The sequence below is a fragment of the Haliotis cracherodii genome, unplaced genomic scaffold (genome assembly GCF_022045235.1).
Source record: "Haliotis cracherodii isolate W230 unplaced genomic scaffold, xgHalCrac1.p SCAF_3, whole genome shotgun sequence".
In the NCBI taxonomy this organism is placed as follows: domain Eukaryota; kingdom Metazoa; phylum Mollusca; class Gastropoda; order Lepetellida; family Haliotidae; genus Haliotis; species Haliotis cracherodii.
In genome coordinates, this window is record NW_027266286.1 from 64,273,037 (window position 1) to 64,298,307 (window position 25,271).

The 25,271-nt window shown below is 39.0% G+C and overlaps 2 protein-coding genes across 2 annotated transcripts; one reads left to right on the top strand and one right to left on the bottom strand.

Annotated features, from left to right (window-relative positions):
• Window positions 1-2,254: 2,254 nt before the first annotated feature.
• On the bottom strand, window positions 2,255-6,393 carry LOC139475611 (carbohydrate sulfotransferase 15-like). Its single transcript, XM_071258800.1, has 5 exons — window positions 6,387-6,393; window positions 5,958-6,114; window positions 4,536-4,689; window positions 2,882-3,029; window positions 2,255-2,436 (listed from the first exon to the last, which is right to left on the bottom strand). The coding sequence occupies exons 1-5, from the start codon at window positions 6,391-6,393 to the stop codon at window positions 2,255-2,257; spliced, it is 648 nt and encodes a 215-aa protein (XP_071114901.1).
• A 3,689-nt stretch (window positions 6,394-10,082) lies between these two features.
• Window positions 10,083-24,739, top strand: LOC139475612 (carbohydrate sulfotransferase 15-like). Its single transcript, XM_071258801.1, has 6 exons — window positions 10,083-10,112; window positions 12,095-12,311; window positions 19,786-19,942; window positions 21,014-21,167; window positions 24,038-24,185; window positions 24,558-24,739. Exons 1-6 carry the CDS (start codon window positions 10,083-10,085, stop codon window positions 24,737-24,739), a joined length of 888 nt encoding a protein of 295 aa, XP_071114902.1.
• The last annotated feature ends 532 nt before the right edge of the window (window positions 24,740-25,271 follow it).

Genomic DNA, 25,271 nt, shown 5'->3' on the forward strand with positions numbered 1-25,271 from the left:
AGTCTTAGCATTCATAATTAATGTTGTATTTTCTTTTCTTTTCGAGACTGAGTATTGATCGAATGGTGACCTGATTCAGTATCGATTATAATGGATCACATGGACAAGAAGAACGTATTGGTAAGCAGGAGTATATTTATGCTAGATGTCCTAACTGGCGGAGAGACGTCAAACGTGTACGGGTCTTCTGTTGAGGGTAAGTATTGTGAGCAGAATAATACTTTGTGCTTCCATTTTGCATTCGTACATGTTGACAAAGCGTGAAACGATGCCCTATGATGTTAGCCCTGTGTGTTAATATTATAGATTTGATTCATTACCCATGACAAACGACCAGGCATCCCCGTCGGCTTGTCAATAAGGGGATATTCGGCTTGTGGTCGTGTTGAGGATGCTTTTTATCATATTTTTGGTTGTTGTTTTTTGTTTGGAGGTTGTTTTTTTGTTTTTCTGGGTTTTTTTGTGTTCTTTTTGTTTTTATGGGTGGGGTTTGAGGGAGGGTTTGTTTAGTGTTTTAGAGGGGGTGGGGGTTTGGTTTTGATGGTGGGAGGCAGTAGCGGTTTTGTTCAGTGGAGAAGAGAGGAGAGACAGCAATTTTGTACACACCAAACAAACTACCTACCACGTGTATTTGTGTTTTTAGAATTACTATTTCCCTCATTGTCAAAGCTGGTTGTTGCATCAACATCATCACAGTCATCATGGTTCTATTTCATCAGTCATCACAGCCCTAAGAAGTTTCTAGTTATCTCTGCCGTGAGCTGACGCTTGCTCTTCATGTACCCTATTTTCACATGCGAAATGTTTTTTAATCATGTTTATTTTTTCCTTCTTCAGTTTCTGTGTCTTTCGTAATATTGTGATAGTCTAGATATTTGTCCAAGTCTGACTGTAAATGTTTGTTTTTTCTCATTTTCATGAAACAAATAGTTCACTCAATTGATGACCCATATAGGTTTTGCTCCTCTGCTCCAGTCGCGCTTCACTGGATAATGTACATGGTCTACATATTTCTGTGAAGATCCGGGGAAGAATAGGTCTTCAGCAACCCATACAAGGCGACTATGCTTGTCGTAGGCGACTAATAGGATCAAGTGGTCAGGCTCGCTGACTTGGTTGATGCATGTCATCGATTCCAATTGCGTGGATCGATGATGATGATATCAATCACTGGATTGTCTGGTCCAGACTCGATCATTTACAGACCGTCGTGATATAGCTGAGTGCGGCGTTAAACAACCAGCCAACCAACCAGCCAACCATTTGGGGACATGTACCCGTGTTTCTTCAGTTCAAAAATAAGGAATGGCATCTGAACTTAATTTAGTCACTGATGCGTCAAATTTAGAAATGTGTTCCACATGTCTACAATAGAACTATGATGAGTAAATGGTATTCTGTACCATTTCAGATAGAAACATATATGTCTACCAGGTCACATAACTTACATAGTTCAGTTTTAGCGGGTATTGTAATACAACCCGTATCATTTGGACTTCTTCAACGGCACACCGTTATATACTGTAAAACAGGAATTTAACTGAAACACCGTTATATAACTGAAACACCGTTATATAACTGAAACACCGTTATATAGCTGAAACACCATTATATAACTGAAACACCGTAAATGGAGACATAAATCCACGAATGTATTGCCTTCTTTTCAAAACAAGACAATATATTGTAAAGTATGTATCATAGCATAATGGGTATTTCATTAATGAAAAATGCGGAATGTATAAGTCATATTGTTTAAGCAACATAAACAAACATCAGGAGTGCGTTGCAAAGCGCCAATCGCTTGCAAGCGATGGACAGCGATTCCCCTTACAACAGTGCGCTAACTTTCAGCCACTTGCAAGCGCAACAATCGCTGGCTGAGGTCGCTTCGTTCTCAAACCAAAATGGCGGCTGAGTTTGACTGCGAAATTCTTGCCTGGATCAACTTGGAAATTAGCAAAGGCAGCTATAGCTAACATCGCACCGTCCTCAGTCTGTTCCAACTCTACAAAGTAGTCATAAATGCATCGGCTAGTCGTCGAGCCTCTTCTATGCCGTTCTTCATTAGGACAAGGCAACCAAGCGATAATTGCGCCGCCATTTTGGAAGAGTGCGCAAGCGCGTCGATATGTCGCAGACCCCGGGGTAAGCCATTCACTTGCTTACTCTAAGCGATTCGTGGCTTGCAACGCGCCCAAGATCTTTTTAGCTCTTCTGTGTATTGTTCATAATGTAATTATCATTCTGTGAATCATGTCATCCAGAGAAACCTCTTGTCTTGGAGTAGATCAGCTAGCTCTTCAAGGTACGGTCTGTACAATTTGTCCAACAAAAGACGGGTTTTATTAAGCATTGGTCCAGCTTTTCTCTTCTTCTGAGTGACGTGTATGTGAGGTATTCGAGTCATCTTTTTCAGGAAATCTTCAGTGTAATCTGAAATTACATTAATTCATCCGTTAAATCCAGATTTATTAAAATCGTTAATAAGTTTTTTCTTGTCAATACTGCTTGTTACCTTAGTGATGAAAACATATCACATTTGTTCTGGGAATATATGCTAAAAATTTACTCAATTTCGACCCGTGAAGATTCCGTTTGTTTGTTTGTTTGTTTGTTTGTTTGTTTGTTTGTTTGATCCGGGGTAGAATAGATCTTCAGCAACCCATGCTTGCCGTAAAAGGTGATTATGCTTGTGGCAAAAGTCGACTAACGGGATCGGGTGGTAAGGCTCGCTGACTTGGTTGATGCATGTCATTGATCCCAATTGCGTGGATCGATGCTCATGATATTACTGGATTATTTACAGACCGCCGACATATTGCTGGAATATTGCTGAGTGGAGCGTTAAACAACAATCCATACCAATCCAAAAACTTACTTAATTTCAAATAATCATACACTTTTCGCAGTGTACCCTTCATGTCGTGGTGGTAGTCCTCTGTCCTTAGCGTAAGGAAATGTTCCCTCCTGAAAACGCCCAGCCATTCCTTCATATACACTGAGTAATATCCGATGAAGATGCGTGTCTGAAGGCGATAAGCATGTATAATACAGATGTACGACAATTGAAACAAGCAAATGGCAATGCACTGTGGACTTACAGCTGTACTTAAGATGGTACTATGATGTTGTGTAAAATTTCATGTAAAAGCTATTCAGCTGTCTGAATGGACCAGGTGTATCGGCCTTTAAGCCATGTGGAAATCTCACTTATGAAAGGAATCCGCACTTAAGGAGTGAATTCAGTTTAAACAGCTAATGGCCATATAACACCAGGTGAGATGAAATGGGATTTAACATGGCGTCCAAACTTTTTGCACTTATATAGCGACGTGCATGCACGTGTGTTCTTGTACTAGTCCGGACTGATGCCGATTTATAGTGCTAGCTCACTGAGATATCATACCGCAGTTTAAGACGGATACCTCACTCACACACAGTATACTGACTCCGAGCCGACCAGTTTTCGCCCGTTAATGCCGAGCGCCAGACAGGGTAACAACAAGTGCCATCTTTTAACGTCTTTGGTATGACGTGGCCCAGGATCAAACCCCAGACCTTCCGCTCTCCGGGCGGACGCTCTACCACGGAGGCGATCCCCATATAACACCATTTGTAGGAAGCTTCATTCACCTTTCCAGATTTAAATCGGATGGTGGACATTTCGCGGACTCCTTCATATGTACATATTAATTTATTACATCACAGTATCGTACATTTTTCTTGAGTGACACCATGCAATGACCTAATGTTATTCTGAATAAAACATTATCGTTTTAAAACATTTTGAGAATACATACGGTCTCCAGCAACCCATGCTGTCTTAGGAGGCGACTATCGGGATCGAGTGATCAGGCTCACTGATTTGGCTGACGCATGTCATCTTATCCCAGTTGCGTTATTGATGCTAACAATGTCAATCACCGGATTGTCTGGTCCACACTCGATTATTTTCATCGACAATCATTTTCGTCATATAGCTGGAATGATGCCGAGTGCGGGGTTAAACTAGAAAAATTATCTCTCGCTTTGGGAAAGCATTTGTTTCCACAACAGAGTAGTGAGTGAGTGAGTATGGTTTTACGCCGCTTGTAGCAATATTCCATCAATATCACGGCGTGGGACACCAGAAATGGGCTTCACACATTGTACCCATGTCGGGAATCGAACCTGGGTCTTCGGCGTGACGAGCGAACGCTTTAACCACTAGGCTACCCGACCGCCCCCCACAACAGGGTAAGTCGTTATACAGATGTACACATATGCCGCGTAACATAATATCACATGTATCACATGAAATGGTGTAAAAATCCTTCGCGATAGTGACAAATTTTGACAATCATACGAACTGCCAATCATGTTGTGTGAGTTCATTGGAGTTGAAACTTGACAGACCGAGGGCCAACAGTTAGCTTCTTACCGGCAATTAGTGATAAAGTTTGGCATAAAAATCATACGAACTGCCATTCACTTTGTGTGAGTTCATTGGAGTTGAACCTTGACAGACCGAGGGCCAACAGGTAGCTTCTTACCGGCAGTTGTTTGGAAACATCCAAGCTGTATAGACACTGCCTCACTGTGTTGTTCCTCATACATTCTTCCTCGATCTGAATAGCTTGTAGCACATGTTTATGAAAGGACTGAGGGGAATCCCCGTGGTTCAGGAATATGTAATCCGAGTATAATCTGTAATTATTATAATATTATTAGAGTCATAAGATAATAAACCGGAAAATGGCTATACTTGGTGTATTATGCAATAAGATGCATTTCAAACAAGACAACTTGACCTCACTTAGATCATCGTAAACATTGTTGATGAATTGACATATCAAATTATATTTCTTCATTCAACTCATGACTTACTTCTATCTTTACAATATAAGCGACAAAATCCTTTTCATTTTCATAAGACATATCTGCCAAAAGCCGAGAGTCGATCTGCCAAGAGTCGATTGAACATTTCCGACTATGGTTGGGTTTGGGTTTTCTTTGTTTAACGCCGCACTCAGCAATATTCCAGCTAGATGACGGCGGTCTGCAAATAATCGAGTCTGGACCAGACAATCCAGTGATTCATATCGTGAGCATCGATTCAGGCAATTCGGATCGATGACATGCATCAACCAAGTCAGCGAGCCTGACCACCCGATCCCATTAGTCGCCTTTTACGACAAGCATAGTCACCTTTTACGGCAAGCGTGGGTTGCTGAAGACCTATTCTAACCCGGAATCGCCATGGGTCATTCCGACTATGAGCATGTGTTTATGAATCACAATCAAACATGTAAAATCACTACCTTAATATATCAAGCACTGGTGTACATACGTTCCAAGACGAATTTGCACATCGACAGTTTCATGTGTTGAGAAATAACGTCAGTCTGCAGTTGTGGCAAGGTTACACTTGGTGAAACTAACCAAACTAGAGCTCATTATTTCAAGGAATACTAGGTCTCCTTGTTTGTACAAAATCAAGGAACTCTTTTTTAATTAAACGGTATTCGGAATGTGGGTCGTTTTTTTATGCTTATGTCAATGTGTGATCCGGAAAGGAGTATTGTTTATCATTTATTTTATTGGAGCCAGTTGTATTAATAATTTACCTACAAAAAAGTCCTGGCGTGCGCACATTCTTTTACGTTTAATTTATACTGGCTATAACATTAAACTTATGTTAATTCCTAAAAACAAATATATCAACAATAATAATTTCACAGACCTCTTCTGGTACAGAATTTAAACAACGATAGTATTATGAGCTCTATCAGCAACCAATCAAGAAACAGAAGTCCGCTAGTAGGCGTAGCCTAATTGTGTTTAGGTTTATAGAAACGTAAACGCAAAACAAATTGTTTGGATACCCTAACAAATTCTGTAGAATCACTTGCAATTTATTTATTATTGGATAACATATCACCATGTAAAGTAGTATCGGTTGCTCTGTTTCTTACCTGTCTGTAGGATTCCTGAAGATTATAATGAATTTTGGATCGTTATACATGTGCTTCATAAGGTGTGGTTTAAGAACCACAGGGTCGCTGAGGCCTGCATTTTGAGGGATCCTTTTCCATCTCCGGAAATTATAGAAATCTGTCGGAGTTCCGTCTCCTGTATCAAAGGATCAATGCTTTAGTATGTCTGTTTCATAATTTATATAATATATCACATAGAAAGAATTGCGTAACAGTGAAAGATTTTGTTGTGGACAGTATATCATGTCAAAGAGGTATATCCGTATATCCCCACAAACCTGAGTCAATTGAGAAAATAGTTTCGCTGTGACAGGTGGGTAAAATAAGCACAGGTCTGTGACCTTTACAATGGACAAAATGGAGGTACGTGCAGTCATCTAGTACTTACAGAAAAGAAACACCGAATACCTTCCATGAGGACCTCAGTACGACACAAGGGAAGGTTGCCACCTTAAAGGCAAAGGCCCTGAGATTATGATAAGCCTACCTAGCCTGACTGTGCCAGGATCACATATACGCTCTTTGCTGAATTTTGTATTTTAATCTGTAAATAATAATGATCATAATAATAATAGTGACTGACAAAGCACGTTTAAGAAAAATGTGTTTTTAATGTATCTGAACCGTGCAATGAAGGGCGAAATACACCACATGTCATGTGATTGAGTGAGTGAGTGAGTGAGTATGGTTTTACGCCGCTTTTAGCAATATTCCAGCAATATCACGACGGGGGACACCAGAAATGGGCTTCACACATTGTACCCATGTCGGGAATCGAACCCGGGTCTTCGGCGTGACGATCCAACGCTTTAACCACTAGGCTATCCGACCGCCCCTCATGTGATTGAAGGTAAAGAGATCTACAAAAGTCGATGTGGATGACTAATTTTCCCTTTACCTCTGCTGAAACCTTTGGCACTGATACAGGATACATCTTATTTTGGTATCAACAAATTTGTCCATGAACTGACATATACTTTATATATTTGATCCGTATATCGTTCATAACCCTTTGCAAGGGATCTGGCGGTATTCTATATATTTGTTACCACCAACCCTTTGGAGTTTTGGGTATCCTTAAAAGAAGTAAAAATACCCACTATTCATCAAACTGTTCATTAGAAGTGCAGATCGTATATGACTCCCATAATGGTACATATTCATGTTATTATCAAACCTGTTAAAATCCGGGGTAGAATGGGTCTTCAGCAACCCATGCTAGCTGTAAAAGGCGACTATGCTTGTCGTTAGAGGCGACTTTCGGGATAGGGTAGTCAGGCTCGCTGACTTGGTTGATGCATGTCATCGTATCCCAATTGGGTGGATCGATGCTCGTGGTATCAACCACTGGATCGTTTGGTCCAGACTCGACTATTTACAGACGGCCGTCATTTAGGTGGAATATTGCTGAGAGCGGCGTTAAACAATAAACAAACAAACAAACAAACAAACAAACCTGTTATCTTATTGTGAAAGTTTGTTGAAGTAACATTCCCTTCAATCCAGTGTGCAGGAAATCCTCGAATATAGCAGCTGAAGTTACATGGCCGGACACGCTTAAGTTGATACGTCAAACCTGCATTTCCAAAAACATCTTTATTATGGGTTTTTGCAAATGGGTGTATGAATACGCGTTTCCATAAACGAATATATGATTCTCTGTTGTTTTTTAAGAAAGATGTGTCTCAGCAATACGTCCTTCCCTGTGATTTTACACCGCTCTCAACAGTGTTCCAGTTATATCACGGAGTGTCCGCATACCGTTAGAGGAAATCTAGAAGTGATGCAAGTCTCAGACGTTTTCCACTTTGCTCAAACCCACGACAAACAAAGAAACATAATCGGGGCGAACCCTGATTCGACGACCCGTGAAGATTCCGGGATAGAATAGGTCTTCAGCAACCCATGCTTGCCGTAAAAAGCGACTATGCTTGTCGTAAAAGGCGACTAACGGGATCGGGTGGTCAGGCTCGCTGACTTGGTTGATGCATGTCATCTATCCCAATTACGCTGATCGATGCTCATGATATTAATCACTGGATTGTCTGATCCAGGTTCGATTATTTACAGACCGTCGTCATATAGCTGAAATATTGCTGAGTGCGGCGTTAAACAACAAACAAACTAACAAGCAAACCTGATTCGACACTACAATCATAGGTTTCTGGCATGCCCAAGGGACGCAACTCTGCACAGCGAATTGCGGCGCCATAGACGACTGGGCCACCCGTGCCCCCACCCACCCACCCCCGACCCATAAAGAAAGAGAAAAACTGGAACTGTAACATTCCGTATTAAGAGACAATTATTCATAAACGTATGCGTCTTGCATATAGCAACCAAGCTTTTCCGAAAGATAACATGAGTATTTGTTCCATTACAAGAAATTGATAATGCTATCGTCACAGCAACCCTCGGTGTACTGTTGAAAAGCTCCAGCATAGTTGTTCTGAAACAACTGGTACATTATCAGAACTGATGAAAATTGGTGACGGGTTGGGCCTACCATATCGAGTATTGCTCCAGTAGTACATGCTTTTGCCGAGCCTGTACCCACAGCCCAGTACGTCCTCGTGTGCCCTGATTCGAGCGGAAAGGTCTCCTGTTCCTGATTTGCTAACTCCCAGAATGTGATAGTACGGGAGACAGCGTAGTTCACGTTTTCCAGCCTCATCAGAATACCAGCATGGGTTCTTGTAGTTTTGAAGGAACGTAGGCCTTTCCTGTATTAAAACAGCAATACTTACTTTTTAATATTGCGGCTGCTATTTGTAATGAAATAGATACTTAATGTGTTCAAAAGCTTGTGTAGTTTTGAAGGAACGTAGGCCTTTCCTGTATTTAAACAGCAACAGCATCACTATATATTCACACTTTTAAAACAATGCTACGTATAAGGTTACTGATATGCCATATATGATCTCAGACACATTAATCCCGATCACAAAAATGAAGATGCTTAAGATATAATTTACTTTTAGTGTTTTTATCGTGAACAAAACGTATGCATACTTTTCCTTGGTATACTATGCACGTACAATACAAAGAATGTCTTCTGTCTGTTTTTTTTTTTCGCCAATGCATTGCATGTTTGGTGTGTGTCTTCCACCATGAAATATTGTTTCCTTCCACGCTGTCCAGGTCCTTTGATTGCCAATACAAACGTAATGCCACACACAAAAACAGAGTAGACACTGTGTCAGAATCACGATCAGCAGGATGCCTTCTCTCCCCATGGTCCACTGGAAATGAATATCATAATTCTTTTTCATGAACATTTGTTAAGGTTATTTGAGGATGTAAAGTACAACTATCAGGCTGATTGACTGACATTTCAAAATATCAATTACTTATGTACTATACATAGGCATATGACAAGCCGACTGTATATCCAACATGTTTATTCCACAATCGTTAAGTATTTGGCAACAGTAATTTTGCAAGTTTCCATATTATCCTAAACCATTATATGTTAGAGAATTTAGATGTCTGATTGGAGAGCGCCGTCTTGCAAATCCTAGCCATTTGGTTGACCGGCTTTTACGGGGAGCACAACGTACTTCGTACTTCGAGTTAATCTGCTGTCAGTCTGATGACAGTCACACAGATAGATTTAGTTTTTCCGAAAATATGTCTTCTAACCTGTGACCTCCTAATACAAAAAATCGTAACATTTGTCACTATTGGGGGTAGGGGATTTTAAGAACTGAACTTCCTGGACAATCCGAAAGTGACTCATGTTATCGCGTTGATAAATCAACACTGGCGGACAAAAGAAAATATACATTTGAAAGTTACAAACCTCATAGTAACGTAACCGAAACACAAACTTCAGATCCAAAACACAAATATGATACTAGTTTGTTACATGTTAGACACTATCAAACATTTGTGTATACTTTATTTTGCCTGGCAGTTTATGCACAATCAGTCGATAACCGCTTGGTTTGGGTTATATTATTTCAGCATTTATGTTACTGCAATTGTGGCAATGGGTATAACGACCTTACCTGTTTTCTCTTCATTTTCAGGTGCAAGTTGTTTCTGGGAGTATATTAATGACCCTTAATCACGATACGCACTTGTCATCTGCAACACATCACCATGACCAACAAAGTGCTGCTCAGACTGAAGGTAAGTATATTTCTCATATTGATCATGACAGATGTTATCGAACATAAAAATGTAGGATGAAGTTTGAGATCTAATTAGGAAACTATACAACCAACGTCCGAGTCGTATTTCATTAATTTTGTAGTCTCTCAACGTGTTACACATCACAAGGACAGCTGCTAGGCGTTCTGAGTGTAATTATTGGACTGGATTTTCACATGACACACGGAACACGGACAATATGGGCTACACCCCGTTCAGTTGATCCTGGTGACTGAAGTCAACATACCCCGATTCCCACCTGGCGACTGACAGAGAATGGGGGTCAAGCGTTGTCTCTAGCCGGATGTTCCCTTTTGTTGTAGAATAGAGGCCAGTTTGTATAGTATAGCCTGTGATAAGTAACTGCTAGAATCGGGGGAAATCTCACAGTTTGGTCGAATCTCTGTCATCATAATATATATAGAATGACTGCTTTAACTATATCATGATCTGTATGACAGGTCATAGTGGCGGTGTTATTCTCCAAATGGCCTTCATTATCTATATTTGTATTGTCGGCTTTTACAAAGCAGGTTTATACATGTATGATGTCTTTATCTGTAGTCTGTCTGTTTGCCATAAAGTTTTTCGTCATTGTCATCCTCTAACTTTAAATTAGTGTTTTGTTTTCACCTTCTGAAATTCTGCTCTTGTTTCATACTCACCAAGTAGCACCGAAATGTGGGCTGGGTTGTACCCTTTAGGACAAATGATGTACAAAATACATCGAGTGGTTTCACTCTTATTCTGTAAATGTATGTTGTTCTGTTAACAAACCATATTTCATAAAGTAGTGAAAGCTCAATCCAGCTTAAGCCCTTGTCAACTCTGCACTGTATTCATTACCACTGGAAATGACGTGAACACTGTATATTGATCCTTACCAATACATTCAGACTTCGACTTGCATCTTGGTCCAGTGAGCCCGGAGAGCAGAGGATCGGTCGGTAGATCCCCAACCGCGTCATACCAATAGATGTTTAAAATATGGTACTTGTTGTTACCCTTCCTGGCGCGTTGCTTTCAATGGGTAATACAGGGGCTGGTAGGCTGTGTCGGAGTGGGCTATCCATGTTAACCAGGCGCATGGTATCTCAGTGGTCCAGCTGTAAAAACCGGCATAAGTCACGACAAGTAGACACACACGTGCATGCACGTCGCTATGTGCAATAATCTTGAACGCGGCCTTAAACCCCATTTCAACTCACCTAAACGCACATTCAGACAGTCACGAGCTTTTTATAAACATTTTCCTTGGTTCAAATAAAAATATGTACATAAAGGTTTGTAAGTGAAACAAATTCACGTCATAATAACATTTGCCTTTAGGCATATGATATCCATTGATATATGATGATTCACAGGTTAGCTTGTTTGTTTCCAGCGAACCAATATCGTGACAAAGAGATTCCTACAGATCGTGATTTTCTCTACGTGTCTACTCTGTATTTTACTGTGGTATCTGCTATACCATGGCAGACAGATGATTTATGTATCGCCGAAGAAAATATCTATAAACGCTGGAAGTGCATCCCGAGACAGTCATATACCAAACACGAAGTGTATTGGCGCAAAGGCACACCAGCCAGAAGACCTTTTTTGTATGGTACGTGGTTAGTCACGGGTGCCTGAGCGCATACCTGTTTTACAACAAAACTTGTAGCGAATGAGCGAGCATGATTTTCGCCGCTTTTAACAATATTCCATCAATATAACGGCGGGGAACACCAGACATAGGCTTCGGACATTGTAATAATGTGGGACATCGAGCCTGGTACGTGCAAGCGAATGGTTTAACCACAAGGCTAACCAACCGCCCCAATTCTAAAAGTAAACTGAAAGTACATCGTGATTTGTAATTATACTTTTCATGTTCCTAAGCTTTTGAACACATTATATATTAATTTCATTACACATAGCAGCCGCAATATCAAAAAGTAAGTATTGCTGTTTTAATACAGGAAAGGCCTGCGTTCCTTCAAAACTACAAGAACCCATGCTGGTATTCTGATGAGGCTGGAAAACGTGAACTACGCTGTCTCCCGTACTATCACATTCTGGGAGTTAGCAAATCAGGAACAGGAGACCTTTCCGCTCGAATCAGGGCACACGAGGACGTACTAGACTGTGGGTACAGGCTTGGCAAAAGCATGTACTACTGGAGCAATGCTCGATATGGTAGGCCCAACCCGTCACCAATTTTCATCAGTTCTGATACTGTACCAGTTGTTTCAGAACAACTATGCTGGAGCTTTTCAACAGTATACCGAGGGTTGCTGTGACGATAGCATTATGAATTTCTTGTAATGGAACAAATACTCATGTTATCTTTCGGAAAAGCTTGGTTGCTATATGCAAGACGCGTACGTTTATGAATAATTGTCTCTTAATACGGGACGTTACAGTTCCAGTTTTTCTCTTTCTTTATGGGTCGGGGGTGGGTGGGTGGGGGCACGGGTGGCCCAGTCGTCTATGGCGCCGCAATTCGCTGTGGAGAGTTGCGTCCCTTGAGCATGGTCTCCCGTACTACCATATTCTGGGAGTTAGCAAATCAGGAACCGCTGACTTTTCCGCGCGAATCAGGGCACACGAGGACGTACTGGGCTGTGGGCAACGGCTCTGCAAAAAACATGTACTACTGGAGCAATGGTCGATATGGTAGGCTCAACCCGTCACCAATTTTGGGGATATTTTTGACAGTGGTCCATCTCTAGACCCTGGCTCATATCTGAACCATTTCTCTCAAACCAGTTCTACAGTTTAATTCGCTGATCCCATGGTCTATTTCAAGTAATTTTCTGACATGATTTGTTTTTGGCGCCGCAGTAGTAGAGACATCTTTCCTCTTTCGTCTCCTCATCCGCCACCGAGTGCCATCAAAGACTGTGCCTTATGCTTGCGGGTCTTTGATAAGTGGTGGCAAGGATACCTAACTGATATTCTCGAGCAGATAAGTTAAGGTCTATGCAAGTATTACTTTGATGTCTAACATTTCGTCCACAACATCTGTCAGTAGTGAGTGAGTAAGTGAATTTACTTTTACGCCGCTTTTAGCACTATTCCGGGGGACATTAAAAACGGCCTTCACACATTGTACCCATATCGGGACTCGAACCCTGGTCTTCGGCGTGAAGAGCCAATGCTTTAACCACTAGGCTCGCCTCTTACTAGCCATATCAATCAATCAATCAATCTTTATTGTATGAAAGGCCATTGGCCCATATACACATACAGATAAACAATATTATTTACAGCTGTACAGCGCATTTTATAATTATTTGATAACTAATATGATACTTGACATATAATAAAGGTATTGTAATAACATTGGTAATAACCACAGTGGCTGCAGTAGTAGAAGAAATACAAAAGGAATACCAAAGGAATGGAATGGAAATATGACGTTTTACGTCGCAAAGGCTTTCAGCCATAGCGCGACATTCAATACAGAAGGATCTATCAGAAATATACTCATCATGTCAGGACAATTAGACAATTAAAATGTATATGCATTTCTAGTAGAAACAAACAGACAAAAATGAAATGTAGATACTCCTGATCTAGATGCGAAAGTTTCAAAACAACTTATTATTTCTGGACATATCAGATTTACTAAGTAGTTTACTACGCACTCGTAGACTTTGATAGATGTATTGTAATATCTTAGTTAATTTTTTACTAGAGATACCATTAAAAGATAATATTTTGTTCATGGAATAGTGGTTCTTAGTTATATCAGGCATATATTTCAATCTTAGGTTGTCGTAAATTGGGCATATAAACAAAAAGTGTAATTCGTTTTCAATATGGTTTTCGCAGAATGGACAGAAACGCATATCCTTAGGAATAGAGGAGAAGCGACCCCTGTTGCACATCAAATCATTTAACCCTAGCCTAAGTTTAATAAATGTGTCTCTAATTTTTCTCTCTGTTATAGTATGCAGGTAAACCTCTGGTGTTAGACAATATTTAAAGGTTTTATAAACGTCGTAGCGTGTACTGTTATCTAGTGACGACCTCCAATTTTGAGTAAACATATCAATTGCTACCTGCTTAAAAGAGCTAAGAAAATACATTTTGTCTCCAACGCTTTGATTAAGCCAAACATATCCAAATCCGTGAGAGAAGAGTAAATGCTTAATGTTTGATGCCCAGGTTACGTAACCAACACTATCGCGATAGACAAGCATTTCGTAGCATTTTTTGGGGATTCGTTCCCGCGACATCTCTGTTATTTTGAGCCAGTATCTGAGTAAACGTAAATATGAACAAATATATAACGGGTATCTGCCACATTCGCCATAGACCATATGATTTGGAGCCGATTTAGAAACATTTAGAAATCTTTTACATGCAGTTAAGTGTACCTTTTCAATATTGTAATAGGTTTCAAAACCCCAGACCTCTGATCCATATAATAAGATTGGTTGAACTTGAGCATCAAACATTTTGAAGAAGATAGTAGGTGAGATAACACGCAATTTATCTAGAACGACAAATAGATTTATTAGGGCCTTTTTTGCTCGTAGGGCGAGATCGTTAACGAGATGTTTAAGATTAAGGTTAAACGGTAAAACAACACCGAGGTATTTATACATGTTTGTAACATTTATAGGTTGGTTATTAAAGAACCATTTATCTCTCGATGCAAGAGGACCTCCCCTCCTAAATACGATAATATTAGTTTTTTCCAAGTTAACAGATAGCTTCCATGTAACAGTGTAACTGTATAGTATATCAATTTGTTTCTGAAGTCCGATAATAGAGTCAGAGATTAGAATCACGTCATCGGCAAAAAGTAATATAAGTAATTCATAAAGGTCAGGGTATAATTGCACTCCGTGTTTACCGTTTTGTTGAACATCAAAGGAAAGCTCATTAATGAAGAATGAAAATAGGAGAGGACTCAAGATACAACCTTGTTTAACTCCCATGGGGCAGTCAAAATAATCGGTGACTCCACTATTATGTCGTATACAAGATTTTACATTTTCATACATTGATTTTAAAATGGTAAACATTTTCCCACCAACACCAGCTGCCCTAAGACAATCCCAAAGTTTACATCGGTCAACAGTGTCGAAAGCTTTTTTAAAATCTACAAAGGCAATATAAAGTTTTCGTTTTCGGCATCCGAGATATCTCTGAACAATAGCATAAAGTGAGAAAATATTATCAGCTGGTGAATATGATTTTCTAAAGCCAGCTTGAGTTGGTGGGATTTTGTCAAAAACATTAGCCCAGGTAGAAAGACGACTGTTTAGAATTATAGCAAACAGTTTACCTAAGATGCTTGTTAGAGAAATTGCTCTATAGTTATCGGGGTTAGTCACGTCTCCCTTTTTGAATACAGGCACAATGACAGATCTAGACCATGCATTTGGGAATATACCCTTTCTGAATATTTCGTTAAAACATTTGTGCAAAAAAGGAGTAATGATATGTTTTGAACTTTTTAACATTTCAGCTAGGACATCATCGGGGCCTGGAGATTTACCTGATTAAAGTGTATTAATGGCATCGTGTATTTCAGCGACTTCAATTTCCGATTCTAAAATATCTCGCTCAACATCAGATAAATTTACATCATTAGCAACATGATGGATGTTATCGTCGAAAATATACTACCAGGGCCCACTTCCACAGAGCGATCTTAGCCCTAAGATGATCGTAACTCCCATACTTTGACATAAGCTTACAATAGTCGTAGCACTAAGATCGTTTTGTGCAAGTGGGCCCAGCAATATAAAATCTTAATAAGCGCAGAATATCAATGTTTATGAAAACACAGGTTTCAGCTATGATATGCTGCATGTGACGAAATGGAACTTCAGCAAATATGTTCAAAGACTTCCTGCATACCTGATTGAAGAGAGCGTTTCCCCAGACAACTTTCACAATAAGATAACAGGTGAGTTGATCAAATTAATATGTTTCTTTAAATAGTGAATCTCACCCGCGTGTCTTTTGATATGAAATATATCAACACGAGTTGATAAATGTGGAAAAATTCCGAGGCTTTCCGAGGATTTTTTCCACTTTTATCAACGAGTGTTGATATATTTTATACCAAAAGACATGAGGGTGAGATTTTATTTATCATCCAACATCATTCTTTCAACTTTTTCAATTTGTAGACAGTAATTAGCAGTGTCTTCAGTGTAAAAAGTACTGCAAACAGCTTCAGTAGCAGAGCCATAAGTGATGTCATTTGATTGTGACTTCATGGTAACCAGTGACGTCACAATGGTCTGCAAAGCATTGTGATGTAATTTCATTGCAGCGATATCTACAGTGTCTTATATGTCAGTATTTCATGATATTTATGGAATAAATTGTACGTATCCTGTTTCAGTTGTCTCTAAATGGCAACCGTCGGCACAGTCCACTTATATATGTATAAGTATCACCAGAGCAAAGTTAACAACTCCGTCATCCACAAAGACTCTTCTTATAAGTCAGTTGGGTTTAATGCCGCTTTTAAGAGTATTCCAGTTATATCGGGGTGTGTCAGCTTAATGTGGGAGAAAAGCCCGAAGTGATGCAGGTCTCAGACGTTTACCACTTCGATGAAACCCACGAGCACAGGTATGGTACCGACCAACCTAGAAACATAATTTGGGCGAACCGGGATTCGAACCAACAATCATAGGTTTCTGGCGTGCCCAAGTGACGCAACTCGGCACAACGATTTGCGGCGCCTTAGACGACTGGGCCACCCGTGCCCATTCTTCTTATAAGACTCACAAAATTGCCAGGTTGAACAATTGGTTTAAATTGCTCTGTACATTCACATCGACGTTAAATGTGTGGAAAAAATACAAGATATACTTGCGCTACTCAAAACTGTCAATGTGACAATGCCAACTTCGAGTTGAAAGCATTAAGAGTTAATTCTACCAGGATTAAAATCATTATTTTTCGTAAGGCAGGTAGGCTTAAAAGCTATGAAAAGTGTTTTCTTAATGGCAGCTCTCTTGAGATTGTCCCCAGTTATAAATATCTTAGAGAACATTTTTCTAGCTCGGGTTCCTGGTATAAAACTCAAAAGATATTATCCCATCAAGCATGGAAGGTACTAATTATTGTTACAATCACATATGTACAATTTTCACAAACTTCCCCTGAAAAAGTTACTTCGTATTTTTTATGTTAAAGTACTGCCCATATTATTATATGTCTCAGAGATAAGTGGATTTCATCCCTCTAAAGATATTGTAAATGTTCATGATAAATTCTGCAAGCTTATTTTGAAACTGAGAAGAACTGTTCCTAATATTGTAGCAAGAGCTGAACGTGGGAGATACTCGTTAAAAGTAAACCAACATCTGAAAATTATTAAGTACCGGCTGCGTTTATTAACTCAGAACGAAAACAGTATATTATATCACACGTATGTGTACCAGTATGACCGGGCAGAAAAGGGTCTAGATGGCTGGGCACTGAAAGTTAAAAATCTGTTATTTTCCTTTGGATATGGTGAAATTTGGAATAGACAATCAGTTTCTTGTATTCATTCATTTATATCCGCATTTAGAACAAGATGTATTGATATTGATAAACAGTGTCTCTTTGAACCTTTTGACAAATTATCTTCATTATATTTGGATAAAACAATTAAGCTATCAAATGAATATGAAAATGATTTAAGTGTTGTGAATAATGCTGCATTTAGGATTACTCTCTCTCAGTTTCGCACGTCGAGCAGTGATCTTATGGTATTACAGGGTAGAAAGTTAGGTATTCCAAAATGTGAAAGACTTTGTCCATTTTGTATCATTCCAAATGTAGAAACAGAAAACCATGTTTGTTTAGTTTGTCCGTTTTATGACGATCTTAGAAGAAAATTTCTGCCAAGTTATTATTATACATCTCCATCAGAGCATAAATGTTGAGTTTTATTTACCACCAGTAATGCTTTTACAATAAATAATCTTGCCAAGTTTACATTCTTCGCTCTTAAAATGAGGAGCAAGCAGTTGTCCAATATATAAACTATTCATTCTACCATCATATGTATATGGTCTCAGATACACTTGTACATGCACTATTATGATAAAAGTATGTCCGTTGCATGATGAACTCAGAAAACAGTTCATTGATAAATATTACATCTGTTATCCTAGTTTACAGAAGTTTGTTTCGTTAGTGTCTGGTAACAATGTTGTAATAACGACAACAACTGTCAATGCACATGTTGCATGCTATGAACCTAAAAAGTCCAGAATATATTACCTTTTAAAAACTGTCATACACCTATTACTGTATGACATGTACCAGAGGTCTATGGCCTCTCAGTATCATGAATAAACACTACTTGGCGTTGGTCAAATCTTCTAATTATGTATACATCTTCTAATAACTTGATCACAGTGTCACTCAAGTGACGAAGAGATCTCGGTTCACTCAGCTCACAGAGTCACTGCGACTGAGAGTGAGGATCTGTCACAGCAGCAAGGCCATGTTTAAGAAGGCACTGACTTAGAACAAATTGACGAATGTGAAGACTGATCATCATTAGATGAGAAGAAATCTCGCCTCGGGACTTGATCTTCTCAATGTGTTGTGAACAATGTTGTGCTTAGGTTGTGCTTTACTGTGCTCCAACTGGCTGACAATTGGAACATGAATGGCACGTGAATCAATGACAAACGAAGCAACGTTACCACCTCTATCGAACGATAACTCCGGCAGACTGCGGCCGGCTACTATAGGAGATATCTCGTGTTGTATCCGAAATGACTTGTGAATGGCTTATAATTGTATTTGACATCATGATTAAGGATTAACTTGATCATGCATGACTTTTGATGTATAGTTTTCTATTTTACATTGAATAATTTACTTGCTTTATTTACGCTGAAAGCCTTCGAGTGTTGAGATTATGTTATTCATTTTGTCATTACTTCTGCGGAAGTTATTATTTTGAGATGTATTCGTCACCTGTATCGAAACCTTCCAATTACATCTTCTTTGATTGTCTTTAGTCATTTTTGTCTCTCTGGTCGACACACCGAAAGATTGACGTTGTACATATCGCAAACTGGAGTTTTCTTTCAATTATGTTTTCAATGATTGTGTTGTGTTGTTTCCCCGGTCAAAATTTAAATGTGAACACGTGTCGGATTTTGATTATGTAGAAATTGTTGGAAGGTTATTTCTGATAGCTTTGCCAACCAATAATGGCAATAATGATTAATTTTTAATTTTTTTTTCTTATTTTAGTTTACATTATTTTTCCCGGTCGACAGACTTACCTTAAAAGTAGATATTTTTTTCTTGGAAATAATAGTTCAGTTCATATATTAATAAAATTATGTTACAGTATGTTCCCAGTCTCTTTCACCTCTTTCTCTCGCTATGATACTGACTTTTGTTTTGTTTATTTGTATTGAACATTGTGTTTTGTGCAATACAACAACATTTCTGAGATATGGTTCGGATAATAGTGTGCAGAATATAACGTTAATCTCCTCTTCTGGCGGGAACACCCCGTGACTCTGTATTAGTTGAATATTTGATTATCTTTGATGGGTATCGACAGAGTTTCGAGATGTTCAACAGCAAAAAAAAAATTAATGATATGAAGGGTAAACTAGACTTAAATACAATCTATCATATTATATTATGCTTCATGTTCAACGTGTTTCAGGAGACGGAACTCCGACAGATTTCTATAGGTTCCACCGATGGGAAGACATCCCTCAAAATGCAGGCTTGACCGAACCTGTGGTTGTCACACCACATTTAATGAAGCATGTGTATAAAGATCCCAAGTTCATAATCATATTTAGGAATCCAACAGACAGGTAAACAACCTTACCATCCGTACTACTGAACCTGGTGTTTTGTTGTTGTGTTATTTGTTTCCACATGGCCTTTGCATACTGTTTCTTTTTCAAAAAGTTCTGACTTACAACATTCATTATGCTTCCCATTGTTTTATGGTATAAATTTGGAGGAAACTTCCACCCGTGACCAAAGAAATATATATGCACTTCCTTATTTTCACTTGTACCATATACTTGAGTTTATACCTACAAGGCTACCTAAATGGTCGTTATTATACCGAAATATGTGATTAGTGTTGCAATGTACGCTACTTTACAACATTGTCGCAGCAACGGATGGCATTGTGGTTTGTTTGTTTGTTGTTTAAAGCCACACTCAGCAATATTCCAGCTATATGAGGGCGCTGGATGGCTTTGTAAGACATAATATAACGGGAGTGATTTCACATAAGTGTACCGTTGAATGGCATGGGCTACAGTTAAATGACAGATGACGTCAAATTTGATATTGCAAGTTGTCTCAAAGTGGACATCAAATTAATTAATCGGGGTTTTTTTTAATATTAATGACGTCGAATACTTCCTGATCCTAAAATTCACCATTGTATCTTTTCATGTTCAGTATATCAACACTCATCGCTCAATATGTGTTGATATAATGGATGTGAAAAGAATGTGAGAAAAATTGTTTCTTGGGTTTCGATCTCTGAAATGTTAATCTGTTTTTATTTCCATTTTCTGTGGTATCTATAACTTGTCAGAATTAAGTCACTAAAAGTCAATTAGATGTCCGACATTGCAAATTAGGAATCATAGCATTTGATAACTCAATGACACGTTCGATATGAGTATGATACAGAATACACATATAGTCGAACCCCATTGTGTCAACCTGAGATGTGTAGACATTTCTCGAACTCAATAAGTTCCAAGAGACAAATATTAGTTAAAACGTTAAACTCAATCTATTCTTAAACACAATATAGCACAAACTATTATAATTAAAATGCATATAAATGCATTAATGTAAATAATGACAAACGCTTCTGGTTTTATTTCTTATTATATGAATGTATGATCAAATTACAGATTATACTCGGATTACATATTCCTGAACCACGGCGATTCCCCTCAGTCCTTTCATAAACATGTGCTCCAAGCTATTCAGATCGAGGAAGAATGTATGAGGAACAACACAGTCAGGCAGTGTCTATACAGCTTGGATGTTTCCAAACAACTGCCGGTAAGAAGCTACCTGTTGGCCCTCGGTCTGTCAAGGTTCAACTCCAATGAACTCACACAAAGTGATTGGCAGTTCGTATGATTTTTATGCCAAATTTTATCACTAATTGCCGGTAAGGAGCTAACTGTCAAGCAACTGTTATAAATATTCCATTCAAAGATGTTTCCATTTTATTCATACATAAATGGGGGCACAGGTGGCTCAGTGGTGTAAGGGGCATTTCCCTTGGGCACACCGGAAACCTATGATTGAGGCTTCGCATCCTCTCGATTATCTTTCTAAGCTTGTAGGCCCCATGTCAGTGCTCATTGGTTGGTTGGTTTGTTGTTTAACGCCGCACTCAGCAATATTCCAGCTATATGACGGCGGTCTGTAAATAATCGAGTCTGGACCAGACAACCCAGTGATTGATATCATGAGCATCGATCCACACAATTGGGATCGATGACATGCTTCAACCAAGTCAGCGAGCCTGACCTTCCGATCCCGTTAGACGCCTTTTACGACAAGCATAGTCACCTTTTACGGCAAGCATGGGTTGCTGAAGACCTATTCTAACCCGGAAGAAGTGTATGATTGAACTTGTTTATTGTATGGTATCCTTCGTCTTCATGTTGGATTGGTGCTAAAAGCGGCGAAAAAGCAGTTTCGGTCATTGATGAATTCAATTCTCCAAACCCAACCCTCAATTCATGATTGATTTAATGCTCCGATACCCTCATTGTGTATACGGACAAGCCTGTGGAAAGCGGAAGGTCGGTGGTTCGATTCCCGGTCGCTTCATACCAATAGACGTTACCCCGCCTGGCCCTCACCATAAAGGGGAAGAAATATGGACTGGTCGGTTCCGAGTTCATTAATATTCTTCTGAGTGAGGGATTCATGTTAACCTGCAGCATGGTATCTCAGTTGGTTGGCACAAAAGACGGCATTAGTATGACTAAAATCAGCAGCCACATACACGTGCATGCACGTTGCTATATAAGTGTAATATTATTGAACGTGACGTTTGAAACGCCATTTCACCTCAACTCACCACCTCCGTGTGTGTGTGTGTGTGTGTGTGTGTGTGTGTGTGTGTGTGTGTGTGTGTGTGCTGTATAAACATAATCACATTTTATTGGGAGTGAGACAGTTCCCTATTGACACTTTTACCTGGCATTTGAAGATCACCGACTTCTGTCATCCAAACCCGCCCTCAATAAAACCATATACAGTAAACTACGGTTATAACGAACTAATTAATTATTGTAATTATTATTTATCTATTCTATTATAATATCAGTACGTTATAACCGTAGTTCGTTGTAGGCACATATACAGCCTATATACAGCAAATGGACGGGACCCAGGAAACAGTTCGTTACATCCGTAACTTTGGTATAAACGTGTTCGTTATAAACGTAGTTTACTGTATAAACAAATAGTAATTCCAGAATCCAAGTCTTGTCTGGCTTCCAGATTTATTTTGCAACATCATATACACTGTTTCCAGCAGCTAACTGTTCATATGTATGTCTGTGCAAATTTGCATTGAAATACGTGTTTACACTATATCGAGTCAATATAAGCTCAGTAGAAAGGTATATTTCAATATTGCTGTAAATCACATATTTGAAATATTTAACATGTGTTTTAGTAGTTTAGTAACAATCTAGATCTCCCATGGATCATGTCTGAACTTTCAGATGTCATTTGTCAGATGGGGTACATGTATGTGATTAGGTTTAACGAAGTCACGATCCACAAGAACCTTGGGTCATCGCATGACACTTTCGTGCCATCGTATCACCTCCTCGCAGGATCTGTTCATGGCTACGTATAACAGCACCCCGCGTCCGTGTCTTCCTACTGTCGCCATCTTGCAGGCAATGGTTATTTGTGGGGAAGAGGCAGGGAGCAGCTGAATGGGATTGTCACACCGCTGTTCTTGTAATAGCACCGTGGTGTTACTTTTGTATCATCACATCGTACACTTATACCGTGCTTCTGTGTGTGTACACACACCACTACATGTTTGTCACAATGTTAGGAAATGGCAGCAATTGGCCAGCTCAGAGAAGACGCAAATTGGCAATCATATGTAAAGGTGAAGGAAGCGCACCACAAATATGCTTAATATCCATCCATTCACATGCGTGATCGTATTCAATGGAATGAGAATTACAAACACCAAGTGAATGAATATGAATATTTAAACGAAAGAAGGTACGTATGGATGTCTGACTGACCATTCCAAATATTCCGTCATCAGTCGCAGATTATACATTCAGCAACAAAAAGCAATATGGTGGAGACCCGTCTTCAGCAACCCATGCTTGCCGTAAAAGGTGACTATGCTTGTCGTGAGGGGCGACTAACGGGATCGGGTGGTCAGCTTCGCTGACTTGGTTGAAGCATGTCATCGATCCCAATTGCGTGGATCGATGCTCATGATATCATTCACAGGATTAGCTGGTCCATACTCGATTATTTACTGACCGCCGTCATATAGCTGGAATATTGCTGAGTGCGGTGTAAAACAACAAACCAACAACAATATGATGGATTGCGCGACCTTGATAGTGTTAATCAATGCCATTTGCAAAGTCTTCAAATCCACTTCTTAGTGGCACACAAGGAAAGTCTCAACGCAACTATATCACTGAAAATGCCCAAAGCATGAAGAAACAATCACGTGTTTAACTGATAATCATGAAATTACATGCACGAACTTTTTATGCACTGGAATATGGATACAAATTATATATAAACCTACATTGGATATAGATTTGTGATTAAACGTTTTTTAGACATCTTTGGTTTCTATAGTGCATTATTGTTATGTTTCAATTGTCGTACATCTGTCTTATAATGCTTATCTTCTTCAGACACGCATCTTCATCGGATATTACTCAGTGTATATGAAGGAATGGCTGAATGTTTTTAGGAGAGAAAATTTTCTGATACTAAGGACGGAGGACTACAATCACGACATGAAGGGAACACTGCGAAAAGTGTATGATTATTTGAAATTAAGTAAGTTGTCATATATATATTTACTAAATATGTATTGTCACTCATTTCCTGTGATCTATTCTTATGATTTACATATTTATTTTTCCTTTTGCTCCCAATAGAATGGTTTTCTGTAATTAATCCAGACAGATTATTCTCTGCCGTTGAGGTTTTATGTTTCATATGTTCTTATAAATTTTTTTAATAATAACAACACATTATTGAGGACAGAGGACTGCCACAATTGCTTGAAAGGTCAACTACGAACAGTGTATGATTATTTACCAGATGTTTATGAATATCATGAAAACAAAGCAGAATTGAAACAATGAAAATATAACAAAGATTTATGCAATAAATATTTTTTTCAATGATCGGTGAAACTTATTTCAGATTACAATGAAGAATTCTTGACTAGTGTTGTAAACATACCTCATATGCACGTCACTGAGAGGAAGAGGAAGGCTGGACCGATGCTAAAAGAAACTCGTCTTTTGCTGGACAAATTATACCGACCATACCTCGAAGAGTTAGCTGTTCTACTCCAAGACAAGAGGTTTCTGTGGTTGACATGACTCTGGCATAGGTACAGCATATACATCATACAGAAGAAACTTTAAGACTGCTTTGTTGAAAATATGCTATGGTGGTATAGTCCTATAAATGTTGCACCGTAATATATATCAAAACCGTTTTGGTACTTGTGATACCTCTCAAACAACACTGTCGGGAAAAGTAAGTTACACTTTGACCAAAAATTATAAACATTATGAAACAGTTACAAGGCTGACAACAGCCATCCAAAAACTGCCAACTGATGTCCAAAATACAACTATGGTACCCGTATCAAATACATCAACATCAAATAACCATTTCTTGGTCCTTTTATTTTAGCCACCATCACATATGAGTGTATTCTTCCTTTTGCCCGGCAGTATAGCTTTTTGTCATGGTGATGTGAACCTTTATTTAGTTATTTCATATGGAAGTCGTGCAGGCATCCGACTAGATGACAAACCTAGGGCCACTCATGTCAATGACTATAATCAATGGTTTCTTGTACCCGATTTCCTCAGACGGTGGTTCAGGGTTCTGATCTAGAATTCC